Genomic DNA, 18,235 nt, shown 5'->3' with positions numbered 1-18,235 from the left:
AGTAAGCCCACACATCCAACACAACATTCTCATTTCTGCCGCCTTCAATTTTTGGATGTGAACGTGCTTATATGGCCAAAAGTCAAAATCCATAGTATTAGTAATGCAATGAGTTCTAATGCATGCATCAGCATGGTTGTAGATACAATTGATCCTCAATACCCCTTCCAAATCCTCTCCACCATCCTTGTAGAGGGTATTTTTGTAAACATACTTTTAAAAAAAGTCATGCAATTCATGCTATATTAAATACACCAAACAAAACACTGCATAAAAAAAATCACAGCATAACTAATGCTAGCATTACTAATGCGCCATATTTTGCACTATTCTTGTAAACCTTACTAAACAACCACTAAGTGATACCCCTCGCTTCACATTGATTCATCTGTTTTAAGGGACAAAGTGAAAGGAGTCTACTATTAACAGCTTCGGCGCCTTAGTAACTACATTTAAGTACCACCTAAGCCAGGTGAAATGAAAAGCCTACGTTACTCCTGGCTCCAGGGATTAAGTGTACCTCAAGTGAGTCTCTGACAGTACTACTATTGCACAACATTGAAGAGGATTGTGTGCACAGGCAAGGGTTTAACGAACAAAATGACCACCAAATGTACAAATACATATGCATATACAGGAGAAAAATATTAGAAAATAAACCCGAACTTACCCAACATGCTCTTTGATAAAGTCATACAACAGCAGCAACACACCCAGTATATTCCCACCAAGTGGGGTCTGGGGAGGGTAAGTGTATGCAGTCCATACCACTACCTCAGATGTGAGATAGAGATAGAGAGACTCTTTGATAAAGTCATAGTAATCAATAAACCAATTAACTCACCTCAGATGACTGGCCTTGCATGAAAGCAAGCAAATCTTTAACGGAAGGATCATTTGGATCTACACCTGGAAGCTGTCAATTAAATGCAAAATTAAGTTAAAAAGTCAAAGAAGATATGAAGTGTGATCCTCAGGAAAAGCGCACACTTTCGGCTGTGATATAATACAACATTGCGTACTGGAGACTTACTGAGGCAAGGATTGATGACACAAATGATTGATCTGCTAACAGCTTACTCATATCTGTCTGATTTGACTGATCAATTGTACTGTCCTGCACAGACAATTGAAGAGCTGCAAGTACCAGAAGGGTCAGAGAAATCAGAAGTGAACAATTCTGAGAGAACTTTATAAGGTAACAACTACAAGGGGTCAACCTTTAGTAACCCAAGCCAATGCCATCTAAAGCCTAAGTAATAGTCTCTAATACCAACCCTTTTGGGGATTTGGAAGGACCATTAGGACAAAAATAGACAAATAAAGCATGGATTGAAGGCATTCCTTCACAAAATGAACCTTAACTACTATGCACACTCTCCTATTCATTCATATACGGACAATGAATGGAGGTGGTTTTTTTTCTTTTGGGCCAGATGGGGGTTGGGGCACCCTCTCTTTCTTTCAAACTTTATCTGTCCAAAATATAGTACTCCTGTCCCATGCTTTGTGACGCACTTCCCCCCTTTTAAATTTGTCCATAATGAATGACACCTTTTCTGTAGAAATAATTTGACTTTAAACTTCTCATTTATGCTTAATGGGATTATTTATAGCCACACTTATGTCCATGACTTATCTCAGACCGCCAGTGATCCACACCACATAAAGCACAGAAATTGAGACTGAGAGAATAGTTGCTAATTGATCTAAACCAGCAGATTCTTAAAAATACATACAATAATGCAGGATTAGTTAGGAACATTCTACTCAAAACATATTTGTCTATAAATCACGACATATTATAAAGCTGAGGAAGGCAAGAAAACAATGAATAATTGTGAATGAACTAAACTAAGTTAGGTATGTTGCTAACAGTTAAAACTATACATCTATGAGATTGGGACACGATACCAGCAAAGCAACTATTTAAGCCTGCAGAGATCATGGCATACCAAGTGCCAAGTCTTGATCTTCAGAAGCTGCTTCCGACATGTCAGTGTCTCGTGTAGTGACATTGGAGGAAGAATCATCCATTGACATTGCAAGGGCTTGCTGTAACAAGGCATTCTCATCATCCTGTAAGGATCCAATGATAATTTACGTGTTATTTCGTCCTGGCTTCCGAAAAGCCAGACATCATAAAACCTTCAAGCTAACATTCGTTTTTATTAAAGAAAAATTCAACGTATAAAAATTACAGGAAACATATCCTCTTTGCATAGGCGTGAACAAGGTAATGTGCAATACCGGAACAAATCTTACAAAGGTATTTAACAAAGGCTCAAGAAAATAGAGGATTCATGCGATTCCAGAAAAATAATATGTAAACTATCCATGGTTTAGCTAATCAGTATAATCTTCTATTCCTCCACCCCCACCCCCCAAAAAGGAGGAAATGCAAATAAACCAAAATAATCTCAAACTTAAAAAGTTGGTAGGAAGTAGCATATTTAGTCACATCGGAAAGATCAAAAATTTACTTTTTTTCCAGCTTTTACTTAGAGATGTCAGATATGAAGAAGACAACAAAGATACGAATCATAAGATTGGCTGCTTTGTTTTCAGGTTCAGGAGTTCCTGCACTGACATTTTCAGCCATAGCAACATCTTGGGATTTATGAAGAGACTATAGTGGGTAAATTTAGAAATGTCACGGTTCTAATGTATTGCTCATTCATACCACATAAATCATAGATAAGGTCACTTGCTGCTTCTTCAAGTGAAGGTCGATGTTCAGTTGAACTAAGGAGTTTAGTTTGCTAGGCAAATCAGAAAAGCAATGAAAATAGAAATGAACAAAAAGAAAGGCAAAAAAGCACAGTACCTCCCATTGTGTCTTAAAAGGGGATACAAAAGCCTAGTCAAATGCTTGAAAAATTAATTTGTACCGTGGTGGTGGTGTTTAGCATATGCATAGTTAAATACCTTGTTCTTTCCTGGTCCATGATTTGCAAAGATTAGAGCTTTTAATCAGAACATGTGTACAGTAGATAGTTTTTATTTAATCATGTGGCTGACACAGTAACATTTCTGGTGCTACACATGATTTCTTCCTTGGTTATTGATGACATTTATCCATAATCCTTTAGTATAAATTTCTTTCAGAAGTACAAAGTTTATTGTAATATTTTTCCCATAACTTGCAGTGCATGATAACTTAAATATCATAGTAAAATTACCTGGCCTCATGAGCACTATATTTCATTTAGCTGCACTTCTTCTGAAGTTTACACTTACCATTAGCTACTAGGTGGATCGGTTTATCTTATCTAATGCTATGGTGTTCGGTTATCGTACTATTTTGTGGTAGGGACTGTTATGTTTCTTAGTGTGCATTGTCATGCTTTTTTCAACATTTTGTCTTGTCTTCTTCACTCTTGTTTTTCTTTTTTGAACTGCTTTGTAATGCTTTTACTTTAGCCAAGGGTCTATCGGAAACAACCTCTCTACATTGTAGGGGTAAGGTCCACGTACACAGTTACACACTACCCCTCCCCAGATCCCACTTGTGGGATTACACATTTACACTGGTATGTTGTTATGGTTGTTGTGTTGGTATTCAGATTGTGTTGATTGGTTTTGGTCCCTTATAGTTTGTATTTTCAGTGTTGACTGGTTTGGTCCCTTATAATTTGTATTTTTAGTGTTATTAAGGCTCCCAGGGTTTTAGTCTAGTGGTAAGAGCTCTGCTTGTTATGTGTATTTTTAGTGTTATTAAACACCATCGAGCACCCAAGGTTTTGCCTAGTGGTAAGAGCTCAGCTTGTGATGTGTAGGTAAGACGCATATCACGAGTTCGAGCCCAGCCATAGACCAAAGCCTGGTATTTAAATAGAGATGGGTAGAGGGGCAAGACTATTTAAATAGAGATGGATTTTTGGACAAGTATGTGCTGCCTGTCAAAGCTGAACTGCCTGAGTGGTATGATTTGTACATCAAAAGGATAGGAAAATAGTAGCTTTTCAATCTTCTTAGTTCTTTTGGTAGACTCGTAAGAGCTTACATCCTCTATTGATTATCCACTATTGTTAGTTTCATCAGTGCAAAATGGATTTCCTTAACTAGATTACCTTTCCCCTTTAAGGCTTGAGCCATCATATTGACATTGTTATTAGTTCAATTTTTGCTGTTTTCCACTATATTTGGTGCGGTGATAAGTAGAAATCAAAACAAAAAGATCATCTTTTAATGTTTAGGTGCTTTCAGAAAATACAAATGAAGCAAATGTTTCTCTTTTTGTTTGTTATATGCCTTTGAAGAATTTCCAATGACTTCTCAAAGTGGTACAAACTCTGCTGCTTGGTAGTTTTCTTCGTTGTTTACATGCTATAGGTTCTACTAATTTACTTTCTGCTCTGTTGGCTGTTGTTAGAATTCTATATGGGAGGAAACTACTCTTTTGGCTGTTGTCAGAATTCTTTAAGGAAAAAAACTGTTCTTGATGTCAGTAGATAGTTTTATTTAATCATGTGGCTGACACATGATTTTCTTCCTTGGTTATTGATGACAATTATCTATAATCCACCAATATAAATTTCTTTCGGAAGTTCAAAATCTGTTGTGCAATTTGTCCCATAACTTGCAGTGCATAGTCACTTAAAAATCATAGTGAACCTTATGAGCAATATATTTCATTCAGCTGCACTTCTTCATTGTGGATCTTCTTCTGAAGTTTACGCTTACTGTTAGCTACTAGGTGTAGTCAATTTACGTTACCTATTGAGTTGGTGTTCGGATTGTGTTGACTGCTTTGGTCCCTTATGTTTTGTATGTTGTGTTATTAAACACCGCCTAGCACCCAAGGCTTTGGTCTAGTCTATCAGGTAAGGCTTGTGATGTGTAGGTAAGGCGCATATCACCCATACATAGACAGAAGCCTGGTATTTTAATAGAGAACTGTTGAGGGGTAGGACTATTATCCATAGAGTTTCGAATGATACAACACTATCTTGATGAGTTTCGGTCCATACATCACTAGACCTCAAGGATTTCTCGGTTATAAAAGAAAAACCATAGCTTTGTCGCCTGAAGCGATGCAACACAAGAGTACTAAATATCAACTTTCAGGACATGAACTTCCACATAGTGATACAGATGAGGAAAAAAAATGGGGCAGCCCGGTGCACCGCAGGGTTTGGGGATGGGCCCCACCACAAGGATGTATTGTATGCAGCCTTACCTTGCATTTCTGCCAGAGGCTATTTCCAAGGGTTGAACCAATGACCTGGTCACATGGTAGCAACTTTACTAGTTACTCCAAGGCTCCGCTTGTTGATACAGATGAGAGATGAGAGAATATTTGAATGTCAACTTTCAGGAGTTGGCTGATACCAATATTGAAATTAGTTATTTAAATTGAAATTTGGTTACTGTATTATTGTACCTAATCATGCATGCATGGTGTATTTGTTTCCATCACTGGTGTGCTTCACTTTATGGACTTGCATTAGCTTCTTGCTCTTTACTTAAAGCCATGTGACCATACTGCTTCTTTTCGCTTTTAAAAACACTGCTTCTTCTCATTGCCAGTGAAGTTGCCAATCAAATTCATTGTAGATGCTGTTACTAACTCCTGTTCAATAGCAACCAAAGTGATTCCTTTAAAGCCTTAGCCAAAATTCTTGACTAAACAGCATCATCTCCTTTGAAGAGCTGGACTGATAGGATCTGGATAACCCGATTTCTAGGAGACACTCCAGTTTGGGTTTAAGGATTTTGTTAATATAAGCAAATAAACAACCTGGGAGAAAAAGAAACAACAATCTTGATTGATTTGGGTTTCGTCTAGACCATTTTGTTGTTAGAAATTAAGGAAATCAGTTCTGATAGTGCAGAAAGTTGAATACACAGTAAAAGATTACGAAGGTAAGGAAAGATTTGTGTACAATAGAACCAACACGGTCCTGCTATTCCCCAGATACCGCGTCATAGGAGATTAATGCATTAGGCCGACTATATTATGATTTCTCCAATGATTTAATTGCTTGACGATCTGCAACTGAAAGTTTTAGTCCCAAAAGTTAACAAAATCTACAAAGGAAGTGCAGTTCTCTTGAGTGATTCATACAGATCAGGTATCTGATTCCTGTAGCCTGTAGGGCAGCACAAAATACTCCATGAACTTTGTCTCTGTTAGCTTCAGAACAGTATAAAGACTCCACATTCTCCTCTCAAGCATCTTTTCATCCAACATTTTCAAGACTTGCATCCCTTTTTTCCAGACTAGAGAAAAAAATATCAGGACGAGAAACCATGTAAGCAGGTTCAAAACCAAGCTCCTTCATGAAAAGATTCATTTTTTCCTGAATTGTAACTTCTCTGAGGGCAAAACAATAAGGTAGCTTCCGGAACATCTTGAGTATATATCATCATCGGACCATCCAAAACTCTTGAAAATTCCAAACTTTCCATCCAACGTAGACTTCTTTTGCTTTTGTAACACTAGAAATCCATAAAGAAAATTAGAAGAATCACGTGGAAGTCGAAAATCATTCTCCACTCAATGTAACGAATCCTTAATCCTCCCAGAATTTGATGCAATACATCTAGGATTTTCAAGCACGAGTTTTCTTATTCTCAAATCAGGAACACCACAGTTTTTCAACAGCAATACATTAGACTCCATATCACGATGAGCACCAAAAGTAAGCAACCAAGGAGTTCTCTTTAAAGCTTTAGCTACAATTTCTTTACTACCTAAAGTTGTCCTAAGAAGATCAATGGTAGGTCTCAACTGAGTATCTAAACCTCTGTTAACAGTATTTGAATCTCTAGCAATTACATTGAGACCAGGTCCGACCCGGATAACCCGAAACCGATAAGGTACTGGAATTTGGGTTTTAGGTTTTGGAAACATCACAGAGTAGCAATCTGGGTGTTGTTGAAACTATTTTTTTCATCTGGGTGTTGTCGAAACCTGTTTGTTTGAAGAAATTGATGACTAAATCAGGATTATTATATGTTCTCTGAGAATTAACCTTGGAAGAAATATAGGCAGCTTCTTGATTGGAGAATCTGTTGACAATAATGGTGATACTGCTGCTACAAATATTGAGGATGAAGAGAGAATTTTGTAACTTTCTATATACTTTTGGGATAGAATATAAGTTAATTTATTAGTTGTTAGTTTGTTACAAGAATAGACAGTTGTACATAGACTGTAGGAAGCTACACATAGACCGTAGGAAATTTCTATTTCTTCTCATGTAAGCCAATAGTTTCTAGTCCTTCTCATGTAAGCCAATTCTATCTTGTATAAATCATGATATGAAGAATAAACAAATGACTCAGAAAATTCCCCCCAATACTTGCTCTTCACTTTTCTACATGGTATCAGAGAGGTTAATCTTTTGAGTCCAATTTTTTTTCCCTCTCTTCTCATCCATGGAAGATCCTACAGTGATAACTACTCAAGCTCCACCTGTTGCTCTAGTTTCCTTTGCTCTGGATCAGAGCAGCCCCTTCTTCTTGCACCCTTCTGATTCTCCAGGGTTGCTACTCATTCAAACTCCTTTTGATGGGATTGGTTATGGAGCTTGGAGGAGATCCATGCTCATTGCTCTTTCTGCTAAGAATAAGCTATGCTATATTGATGGATCTTCTCAAGTTCCTTCATCTCTTTCTCCTGATTTCAACCTTTGGAATAGGTGTAATGATATGGCAACCTCTTGGCTACTGAACTCTTTGTCCAAAAACATTGCTGGAAGCGTATTGTATTCCAGTTCAACTCGAGCCTTATGGAAGGATCTTGCGGATGGATTTGGACAAACTAATGGAGCTCAACTCTATCACCTGCAAAAACAAATCAACGATTTAACTCAAGGGACCTCAGATATTGCCGGTTATTTCACTAGGTTCAAAATGCTTTGGGATGAGATTGACACCTTGTATAACAAGGTTACCTGCTCCTGCACGTGTACTTGTGAAGGAAAGAAGAAGATGTTGAAATCTCAATAGGATGAGAGGTTGATTCAATTCCTCATGGGGTTGAATGATGCTTATGCACCCATGAGAAGCAACATTCTTATCATGAACCCTCTTCTCAGTGTTATCTTGCTTATTCTTTGATTCTTCAAGATGAAAAACATAGGGAAGCTTACAAGAATCGATCTTTTCCAGGAGAACCCTCTTCTTACTTGGTTACTCAACAAGTCAGTCATCAGCCTAGCACAAGGTTCTCTTGTCCTAAATCCACCCAATCTATTGACTCAAAGGCAAGAAAGAATTTGGTGTGTTACCATTGCAAGAAGTCAGGACACACCATAGAAAAATGTTATAGAATCATAGGATTCCCAGTAGATTTCTAGTTCACAAAAGGTTCCAGGACACATAGGACATTAAGAGGGAATGCTGTGATGACCCTGAATCTGTCCCCATTTCAGATAACCCTTCTCAGGTTTCTTCCATCTCTCAAGATCAATTCACCCAACTTGTCAAGCTTCTTCAAAATATACAGATCAGTGACACAGGGATCTCAGATTCAACTATCCATGCTAATGTCCTCCAGTGTGATGGTAATATCTTTCATAACCCTATAGCTTATTCAACCTATGCTAATTCCTCACATTGGATCATTGATTCTGGGGCTTCGCAACATATGTCCTTCGATCCTACATTTTTCACTCTCTCACTCCTTTATCTTCACCAATTTTTGTCAATTTACCTAACTTTTTCAGGGTAAAGGTCACACATATTGGATCTGTTAGTCTATTTCCTGACCTTGTTCTACATGATGTACTTCTCATTTCTTCATTCAAAGTTAGTCTTATCTCTGTGCAAAGATTTTGCAAATAGTTGCTTTGTCATCTTACATTTTCCCACACATGTTGTGTTATGCAGGGCCTTTTAATGAAGATCCCTCTTGTACCTGGTGAAGCAAGAACAGGAGTCTACATCCTTCATACAACAAGTTCTCAATCACGTTTTTTCTTCAAGTCTCAATTAGATCCTAGTTCTAGTTATTCCAACTCTATTTCTAGCAGTACTTTTGGACCTGTAAAATCCCATTCTCTGGTGGCATTATGGCACAATAGATTGGGACATCTACCTTTTCATGCAATGAAAAAATTAAGTTTTATTTCTTCTTTAATCAATGGAAATTGTTCTTGTGATGTATGTCCTTTGGCTAGGCAATCTAAGCTATCTTTTTCCCATAGTTCTATTAAAAGTTTAGCTGCGTTCGATTTGCTACACTTGGACACTTGGGGACCTTACAAATCACCCACTCATGATGGCTATAGATACTTCCTCACCATAGTGGATGATTTTAGTAGAATGACTTGGACATATCTTTTAACCACTAAAAGTAATGCTTTTTCTGTTTTCAAATCTTTCATAGCTCTGATTGAAAGACAATACAATGCTAAGGTGAAAATTGTAAGGTCTGACAATGCTTTAGAGCTTGGGGCTGGTTCTCTTCTTGATGAATTTTTTACCACTGCTGGTATAATACATCAGACTTGTTGCATTGCTTTCCCTCAACAAAATGAAGTTGTTGAGAGGAAGCATATACACCTCCTAGAGACTTCTAGAGCTCTACTACATCAGTCAAATCTTCCCATATGCTATTGGGGGGATGTCTTCTAACTGCTACCTATCTAATTAATAGATTTCCCTCCACTGTTCATCATAACAAAACACCTTTTGAGCTATTTTTTGAAAAACCACCTACATATGATCACCTTAAGAGCTTTGATTGCCTATGTTTTGCTTCTACCCTTGCACATAATAGAGCTAAATTTGATCCTAGAGCTATCCCTTATGCTTTTCTAGGCTATCCACCAAATAAGAAAGGGTACAAATTACTGGATTTGAAAACCAGGGTTGTGTTTGTTTCTAGGAATGTGAGATTCTAGGAAAACGTGTTTCCATTCCTCTCACATTCCACACCATCTATTTTCCCAACCACTCCTTCATCTGCAACTGATGACTTACCATCTACTACTCTGCCACCATACTTCACACAACCTAAGATAGCTTCACCTACTCCTGATCAACAACCTCCTGATCCTAGTCCTCCCACTTGTGTTACCAAGCTATATTAATGACTATATTTGCAATTCTGTTTACTTGACTGATGTTACCTCAGCCTGCTTTACCACGTCTTCTAATCCTACTGTTCTTTCTTTTACTGCTTTATCTACCCCTAATCAGTATCTCTTAAACTCCCTCTCTAGTATTTCAGAACCCCAAAACTTTAACCAGGCCATCATGCACCCTGGATGGCAGAAAGTTATGAAAGCTGAGTTTGGGGCCCTTGAGTCCAACCACACTTGGGATGTCATTGAATTACCGGTTGATAAGATGGCCTTGCCATGTAAATGGGTCTATAAAGTCAAGCACTGGTCAGATGGTTCCCTTGAGAGATTAAAAGCTAGACTAGTGGTTCGCGGTGATATTCAAAGAGAAGGGATTGATTTTAATGAAACATACTCACCTGTGGTCAAGATGACCATCATTAGATGCCTCTTGACAGTAACATTTAAGAAGAACTAGGATTTAAATCAGCTTGATGTTAATAATGCTTTTTTGCATAGGGATTTGAAAGAAGAAGTCTATATGAAATTTCCCCCACGCATGTCTCCTCCCAGTCCTAATCATGTTTGGAAATGTATATATGTACCTTTTCATTAACAACAAAACTATATTTGTACCTAAAATATGATGGAAAATATACTGTACCATTTATCAAAGTTCAGGGTATATCGTACCCTTTTCGTAAGTGAAAAGCTAAAAGTTTAGGGAGATCTTATTTTTTTTATTTTTAATTTATTTTTATACTTTTTAACTCTAGAAGTGAGTGTTTAAAAGTATTTTTTGCGTTTTTCAAATACCATTAAATTAAAAAATGATAAAAAAAATAAAAACTCTTAGAAATAAGTCAATTCAGACATTGCAACTCTGATCACCAAAAGTCATGTGAAAAATAACATAAAAGGAAAATGTATATTTGACGGTGCAAAGTTAGTATTATACTGGTGCAAAGTTAGTATTGTACCGTGCAAATGATGGGAAATTCACGCTCGATAGAGATGATATATCGAGAAGATATTTATATTACACCATTTAGCTTCAATTACAATATTATACCTCAAAGCAAGCATTATACGTAATGTGTAGACCTCGTGTAAAAGTAAGTAAAAAGTGTTGAACTGTTGACATACAGAGATGAACTAAATCAAGATATGATATTAAAAAGTTAACGATTTTAGTCCAAATGATAAAGTGTAAGGTGAGATGGTGAGTTTACCTTATAAGGTAAATGGAGTTTCTTACCTTATCTATTATCTATTTTGCCAGGTTCGGAAAAGTGCAAGGTATTACAAGGTAAATAGAGCCGTTAACCTTGTAAGGGAAGATCTCATGTTCACCTTGTAATGTAGGATCTCATGTTTACCTTGTAACAACTTCAAAATTTTTGGTGCTATATAAAGAATGTGAGTGTAGGTTTATTTCTCGCATCAATTCAAAAAGAATTTGTTAAACTTCATAACTCAAAATATTTGTTGAACCTTATTCATTTCTTACTTTAAAATGAATAAGGTAAGAGTAAATTTACATTACAGTGGTGAAGTTTTGCATGATAAGGATTCAGTGCGATGTAATCGGCGTCCTATAGTGGTTCAATCACCTCCTTTATCTCTCAAATATGATCGTTTGAAAAGGTTGTTTAGGAGTAAAATAGGTATTACTAATCCGGAAGATGATGTGTTTATTTCTGGATGATATTCGAATTATTTTACGTCCAACGAATAATCAATATTTGGTGAAAGTCCTATTGGAATGATGATTCTTTATCTTTATTTCTTTGCACTATTAAAATTTTTGGTAATCGCCTTAATCTACAGACGTTTGAGATGTATACGTGTGTGAAACATTCCCCTATTGTTGAAGAACCCACGGATTGTGAGTTTGATCTTCGAGTAAGTTAAAATTCTTTAAATTTGAATATTGATTCTTCAAGAATGGCAATGGAATAACAATTTGATGGTGGGTTTGAAACACATTATCAAAACTTATCTGAACTTGTGAATAATTTTGATATGGGAGAACCTAGCAATGCGTTTATGAATTTGAAAATTTTTAATTCAAGTGGTCCACAATTTTCTTCTTCGGTGGAGGCAATTGGTAGATAATAAACAACCTTATTTATTTAATCAAGTAGATTTTTTCCCTTGTAATTAATGAGATGATTTATTCATTTTGCAGATTTAATGATTATGGATTTTCACTCACTCAACTCACAGAAATTGTGAACAACAACGACGACGTACAAGGGGAGTTGGATAGTGATGAACCTTTACAATATGAATCGGCGGATGATGAAGATGATGATAATAATGATGAAAATGTTAATGGAGAGTCTACACCCGTTGATGTCTATACTAACAATCATTCTTCTATAACAATTTCATATTTGGTCATACTAAAGAAAGTTCAGAAGAGTTAAGGTGCATAGTCAGTGAAGATTGTTTTCGAACTCCACTTTGAAATTAAAATAATCCTGAACATATTAAGTCAGGTTGGTATTTTAATATATAAATTAGTATATGGAAAATATTTAGTCATTTGATATTATTAATAATATTTAGTTTGTATCTGCATTTAGGTATGTTATTCATTAACAAAAAGCAAATAAAATTGGTTGTGAGAAAGTATAATCTAATCAAGGGGACAAGGTTTCCTTGTGATCGATCTAAAGGAGACAGTTGGAAGGTTATTTGCAAGCAATATATGTCAGGGTGTGAATGGATGATATGCTTTAGAGCAGTTTTCAGTGGTATGTGGAAGGCGGAAAAAATTATTGAACATACTTGTAATCCAGATAAATATAAGGAGGATCATTATAATTTAAACAACAACTTGATTGCTACTTCATTGATTCCTTATATTAGGAAGGATCCAAATATTAGCATCAAGATGGTTTCAAAGTATTGCACCATTATACCCCTAGTTACCAAAAAACTCAAAAAGGTCGAAGAAAGATATTTAAGATGGTGTATGATGATTTTGAAAGTTCTTTTAAGGCATTACCTGCATATATGAAAGCAATGAAATCATTTAATCCAGACACCATCGTTGAGTGGGAGCATGATTCAACAACAATGGAAGGTGAACACATATTCAAGTTTTTATTTTGGCGTTTTAACGCCAATATTGATGGATTTAAAAGTTGTAGGCCTGTCATTTCAATAGATGACACTTATCTTTATGGAAAGTATGATATTAAACTATTAATTACTTCTGCAATTGATGCGAATGGTAATATTTTTTCAATCGCATATGCTATAGTGGCGCGTGAAAATTTTGACTCTTGATCATGATTTCTCATATTATCATGGAGGCATGTTGTTGGTGAGAGAAAATACATTGAATTCATTTCAGACCGCCATCAAAATTTTTTGCAGTGTGTTCAATCTTACGTTTGGTTGTAACCACCAAAAACATACCACAGATTTAGTGTTCGACATGTGAAAGTTAATTTTAATAAAAAAATTTTAAATAGTGAAATTGAAAATCTGATGTGGCTTGTTGCTACGGAGTATCAGGACAAAAGGTTCTTGCAGAGAATGCAACAAATTAAAGCAGTGTCCCCTAAAGTATATAGATGATTATGTAATCATCCTTTTGAAAAATGGATTGCAATGGTTCACATGACCTTTCATGCTTTAGTTGATCGTTTTGTTGAAAAGGACAAACTTGCTACTGCTTTGTTAGAAAAAAAAGGTTCGTTTTCCTCTTAATGTAGAGGACAAGATTCAAGAATATTGAAAAATAGCTCAATCACACACTGGTATGATGACCTATTAGACTGGTGATGGTGTGTTTGAGATTTTTACATTCGCAAAAAATGGATGAAAATGTTCACAAAGTTTTTGTCAAGGGTAAGAAATATTCTTGTGGAAAGTGGATAAATTTGCATATGCCATGCTAACATGCTATTAAATTTTGTGAAATTCATGGAATCGAGTCGAAGGATTATTTTAGCAACGTACGAAGTATTACAAACGAACATATAGTAGAAGTTTCACTCCTGTGGGTCAGCAAGCATACTGGCCACCTGTTTCATTTTTTAATTACAAATACTGAATATTTGCGGACATCTAGTGTGGATTCAAGAACTTGACTCAAGAATGACATGGACATTGCTCCTGCTTGCATGACACAAAAATGTAGTATTTGTAAGAAAATAGGTCACACTAAGACATGTTGTCCTCGAAGAAATTAGTAGTATCTGCAAAATAAAATTATATTCATATATTATTTACAGTGAAAGTTCTATATTTATGTATTGTTTATAGTGAAAAACTCTTTTTTTTATGTAGTTGTATGATGATAACGCTCAAAATATACTCTTGATTGGGTGTAAGCGATCGTTGTCAATATAATAACCCAACTTAGGGTGGGGTTGAATCCACAAGGAGTGAAAACATGGAATTCAAAACTCAAGAGTATTGATAGTCTACTAAAAAATGACCCGTAGTGTGAATAAAGCAAGCATAAATGTAAAATGGGGGGATTTAGTTTGAATGTGTTTAAAAATGACAACTACTTCAATTTTAGTGCACTAGCTTGATGTTGAAAAATGCTAAGGGTGAATTCAATTGAGAATAAGTCTTGGGGTTATGCAATTATAGGTGTGGGATCATGCATGGATATTTGGCCATTTATTCAATTTTTAGCTAAAAATCATGGATAAGCTAGATGTCAATGTAATAGTGTCAATCTTTCAATTACAACACCAAATTTTACAAATGGGTTCTTTCGAACACCTCACAAGTGTGACAATTTCCCACATCTATTGCCTCAATTGACATCCTTATGTCTAAGAGATATCATCAAATGAAATGAATCAAGTTATTGGTTGCATTTATTCCTCACCCATGTTCTCTCTTTCAAGAATGACATGAGTTCTAGGGTGGTTGGAGTTTGCAACCCCCAACTCTCAATTAATTCATGAAATAAACGTAACACCCATCACAACTAACTAATTAGAAAAATAATTAACTAAAACCCATGCACTACTACTACCTAAGCAAGCATAACCCCAAGATTGAAAATTAGCTACTCATAGATAAAAGGAATAAGAATATACCAAAGTTATCATTAACTCCATCCATGAGAAAATAGAGACAATATAGTTCCACACTTGGGGCTTTAATAATTTTTCAATGAAAAATCACTACCATGTATTTTTCAATCAAACTTAGTACAAAATTCTCAAAAGATGAAAAGATAGATGCTAAAAAAGAAGAGAGAAGCTAAGAGCTAAAAGGGAGGCTATCTTCAAAAAATGAAAACTAAGTCTTGAAAAATGAGCTAAAAGCCTCCTTTTAAACTCCACTTTACATTTGATGGAAATTACAAAACTGCCACCTTATTCTTGATCTGCTTGAGCGAATTCAAAGCGGATGAAAAGAAGACAGAGAGCAGATGGCTAGCAGCTCCAAAACAGATGTGAAGCAGATGCAAAGCGGATGACTCATTTCCTTCACAATTGGCCTCTTGATGACTTGAATGACTTGCCCCCTCTTCTCTTTTTACTTTTACCTACATAAGTGAGTATTACGTAAGAGAGTACCATCAAATCAATAAAAAATCATGATAATTTAGGCTTAAAAGGTGCTAGCAAGTCGTCAAATTGATGACTTATCACATGAAACTCAATTTGATTAATAATATCTATATTTTTAAGAAAAATATTCTATTAATTATAGTAGAATTACGTAGTTTTCATTTTACTTTCACTAATTTCATATTAAATTAGTTGTAGATTGGTAGTTGAATTAAAATCAATAGTTGAAAAGTAATAATGTCTAAAATACAGTTTCTAGCCATATCAATTCAAACAAGAAAATAGTGTTGTATCAAATCCATCTGAAAAGTTAGAATATTCGTAAGGACTGTAAATCTTGAATCTTGATTGAAAAGAAAAGTTATGGAAGCAAAATTCATAAGGATTGCAAATCTTGATGAAAAGAGAAGTTAGGGTTTGTGATTATGAAAAGAAATAAAGCAATAGTTCATGTGTACCTTATAAGGTAAAAGAGCCTACATACCTTACAATTTACGTATTTTTTCATCCCTCCATTCTAAATTATTTGACCTACTTTCTATATTTACTTGTTTCAAATTACTTTTACTACTTATAATACTTTGCATGAAACTCAATTTGATTAATAATAGCTATATTTTTTTTAGAAAAATTGTTCTATTAATTATAGTAGTATTATATAGTTTCATTTTACTTCTACTGATTTCATATTAAATAAGTAGTTGTAGATTGATAGTCGAATTACAGTAGTTGAAAAGTGATAATATTTAAAATACAATGTCTAGTCATATCAATTCAAACAAGAAAATAGTGTTGTATTCAATTCGTCTAAAAAGTTAGAAGATTCATAAGGACTGCAAATCTTGAATCTTGATTGGAAAAAAAAAGTTAAGGCACAAGATTTGTAAGGATTGCAAATCTTGAATCTTGATGTAAGAGAAGTTAGGGTTTGTGACTGTGAAAAAGATTAAGGCAAGAGTCCATGTATACTTTATAAGGTAAATGAGTTCGCATACCTTATAATTTATATATTTTTTCATTCCTTCGTTTTAAATTATTTGACCTACTTTCTACATTTACTTCTATCAAATTACTTGTCCTACTTATAAAATCAAGACCGTTTTATATTTTTTCAATTTTATTCATATTAACTATCATATTTTTGAAAATAAAATTGTTCAATTTCAAAGTCATTAAAATATAAATAACCTCTCTTTTTTCTCTCATTACTATTCCAAAGTCATTTATGTTTAGTGACTTTAATTTTTCAAAAAAATTGATCTTTAATTTATACTCCATGATTGCGGCTTAGTTATTAGGGTATAAAGATAAAAAAATAAATATACATCTTCAATTATGGACATCCTAAGGGATATGCCAAGTGCAAAGGAGTCAAATAATTTGAAACGAAGAAAATATCTATTTCTCTCATCCTACCAAAATAATTACGTACTTGCAATAGTAATAGAGATTCAGAACTAGACTGACATGCTGTAGTACCCCGTATACTTTTAAACTAGAAAACGAACCGTTCTTCCTACGTGTGAAACCTCTAATATTGTAATTTATATTTGAGTACATGACTTACAATGAGTATTCTAGTGAGAAGATATCTTATGATGTGTTAAACGTGTTCATAGGAGTCACTTAAGGTAATACAAGCTAAGAGTTTGGAATCCATCAAGTTTTAGTGTTTGATTTCACAAGGGTCATTTTTAAATGAGAATAACTTGATGTATACATGGTATTTTGGATTATTTAGACCCACCAAATTATAGAGAATCGAATTATATTTCCAACGATACCAATTTCGCCTTAATTGAATACCCAAGCAAAAAGTTATGCCCATTTTCGTGAGAGGCAGTAAGAGTATACGATTGGTTAGGCGCCGCCCAACCAAACTTAGGTGATTGGTTAGGATCTACCCAACCATACTTGTGCGATTAATTGGGTGCCGTCTAAGTCAATTTCAAGTGCCAAAAACACTCTATTTTGACTTATATAAAGGGTGTTAAAGTCATTTCACACCCCCAAACCATCTCTAATCACTCCAAATCATTACAAGGGATTTTTAAACACATTATTTACAATACCTAAGTCCTAAATCAGTCAATTTACGATCCAAAACCCTTCCCCTCTTCCCAAAAACAAAATCTAAGTTTACCTCTTAAGAATCAAGAAGTTAAGCTCCGAATTCAAAGTTCTCTACAAGGATTCTTTCAATCAAGCTTGAAGGTCCAATATTTCAACAATTTCATCACCATTAAGGTATGTGGGGTTTGAAAAAGAGAAATCCTTTCACTCTTGTGCCTAAAAATTATGTTTCTAATGGATTTCTTATGATTTTGAATATAGGGTTTACCCTCAAAGTATCTTGTTGATGAATTTTGAGCATGATATGATTGGTTTATGAAATTTTATGGTTTCCTTGAGTTAAAGAAGGCTCTTTTGTGACTTTGAATACCATGAGCATGATTTGGGACATTGTTTATAGTTTTTTTCATTGAATTGAACATGAGATTGTGATTTGAAGCTATTACTTTGATATTATTGAAGCATTTTGAGAAAAGCTTGCAAAGCATGATGATTTGCCATGCATTTAAATGAGTTTGATATATTGATATTCAATTATATAAGCAGTATATGATCTTTGATCCTCATATGAGTTTTGAAATCCAC

The 18,235-nt window shown here is 34.9% G+C and overlaps 2 protein-coding genes across 2 annotated transcripts; both read right to left on the bottom strand.

Annotated features, from left to right (window-relative positions):
- Positions 1–355: 355 nt before the first annotated feature.
- Positions 356–2,602, bottom strand: LOC107867598 (26S proteasome non-ATPase regulatory subunit 4 homolog). The gene is made up of 5 exons (XM_047411663.1): positions 2,531–2,602; positions 1,956–2,079; positions 1,034–1,137; positions 845–916; positions 356–388 (listed from the first exon to the last, which is right to left on the bottom strand). Exons 1-5 carry the CDS (start codon positions 2,600–2,602, stop codon positions 356–358), a joined length of 405 nt encoding a protein of 134 aa, XP_047267619.1.
- A 3,471-nt stretch (positions 2,603–6,073) lies between these two features.
- On the bottom strand, positions 6,074–6,859 carry LOC124898044 (transcription termination factor MTERF6, chloroplastic/mitochondrial-like). The gene is made up of 3 exons (XM_047411662.1): positions 6,547–6,859; positions 6,355–6,444; positions 6,074–6,225 (listed from the first exon to the last, which is right to left on the bottom strand). Exons 1-3 carry the CDS (start codon positions 6,857–6,859, stop codon positions 6,074–6,076), a joined length of 555 nt encoding a protein of 184 aa, XP_047267618.1.
- Between the last annotated feature and the right edge of the window lie 11,376 nt (positions 6,860–18,235).

This window comes from Capsicum annuum, chromosome 4 (assembly GCF_002878395.1).
Source record: "Capsicum annuum cultivar UCD-10X-F1 chromosome 4, UCD10Xv1.1, whole genome shotgun sequence".
In the NCBI taxonomy this organism is placed as follows: domain Eukaryota; kingdom Viridiplantae; phylum Streptophyta; class Magnoliopsida; order Solanales; family Solanaceae; genus Capsicum; species Capsicum annuum.
This window is presented reverse-complemented; position numbering and strand designations above follow the sequence as displayed.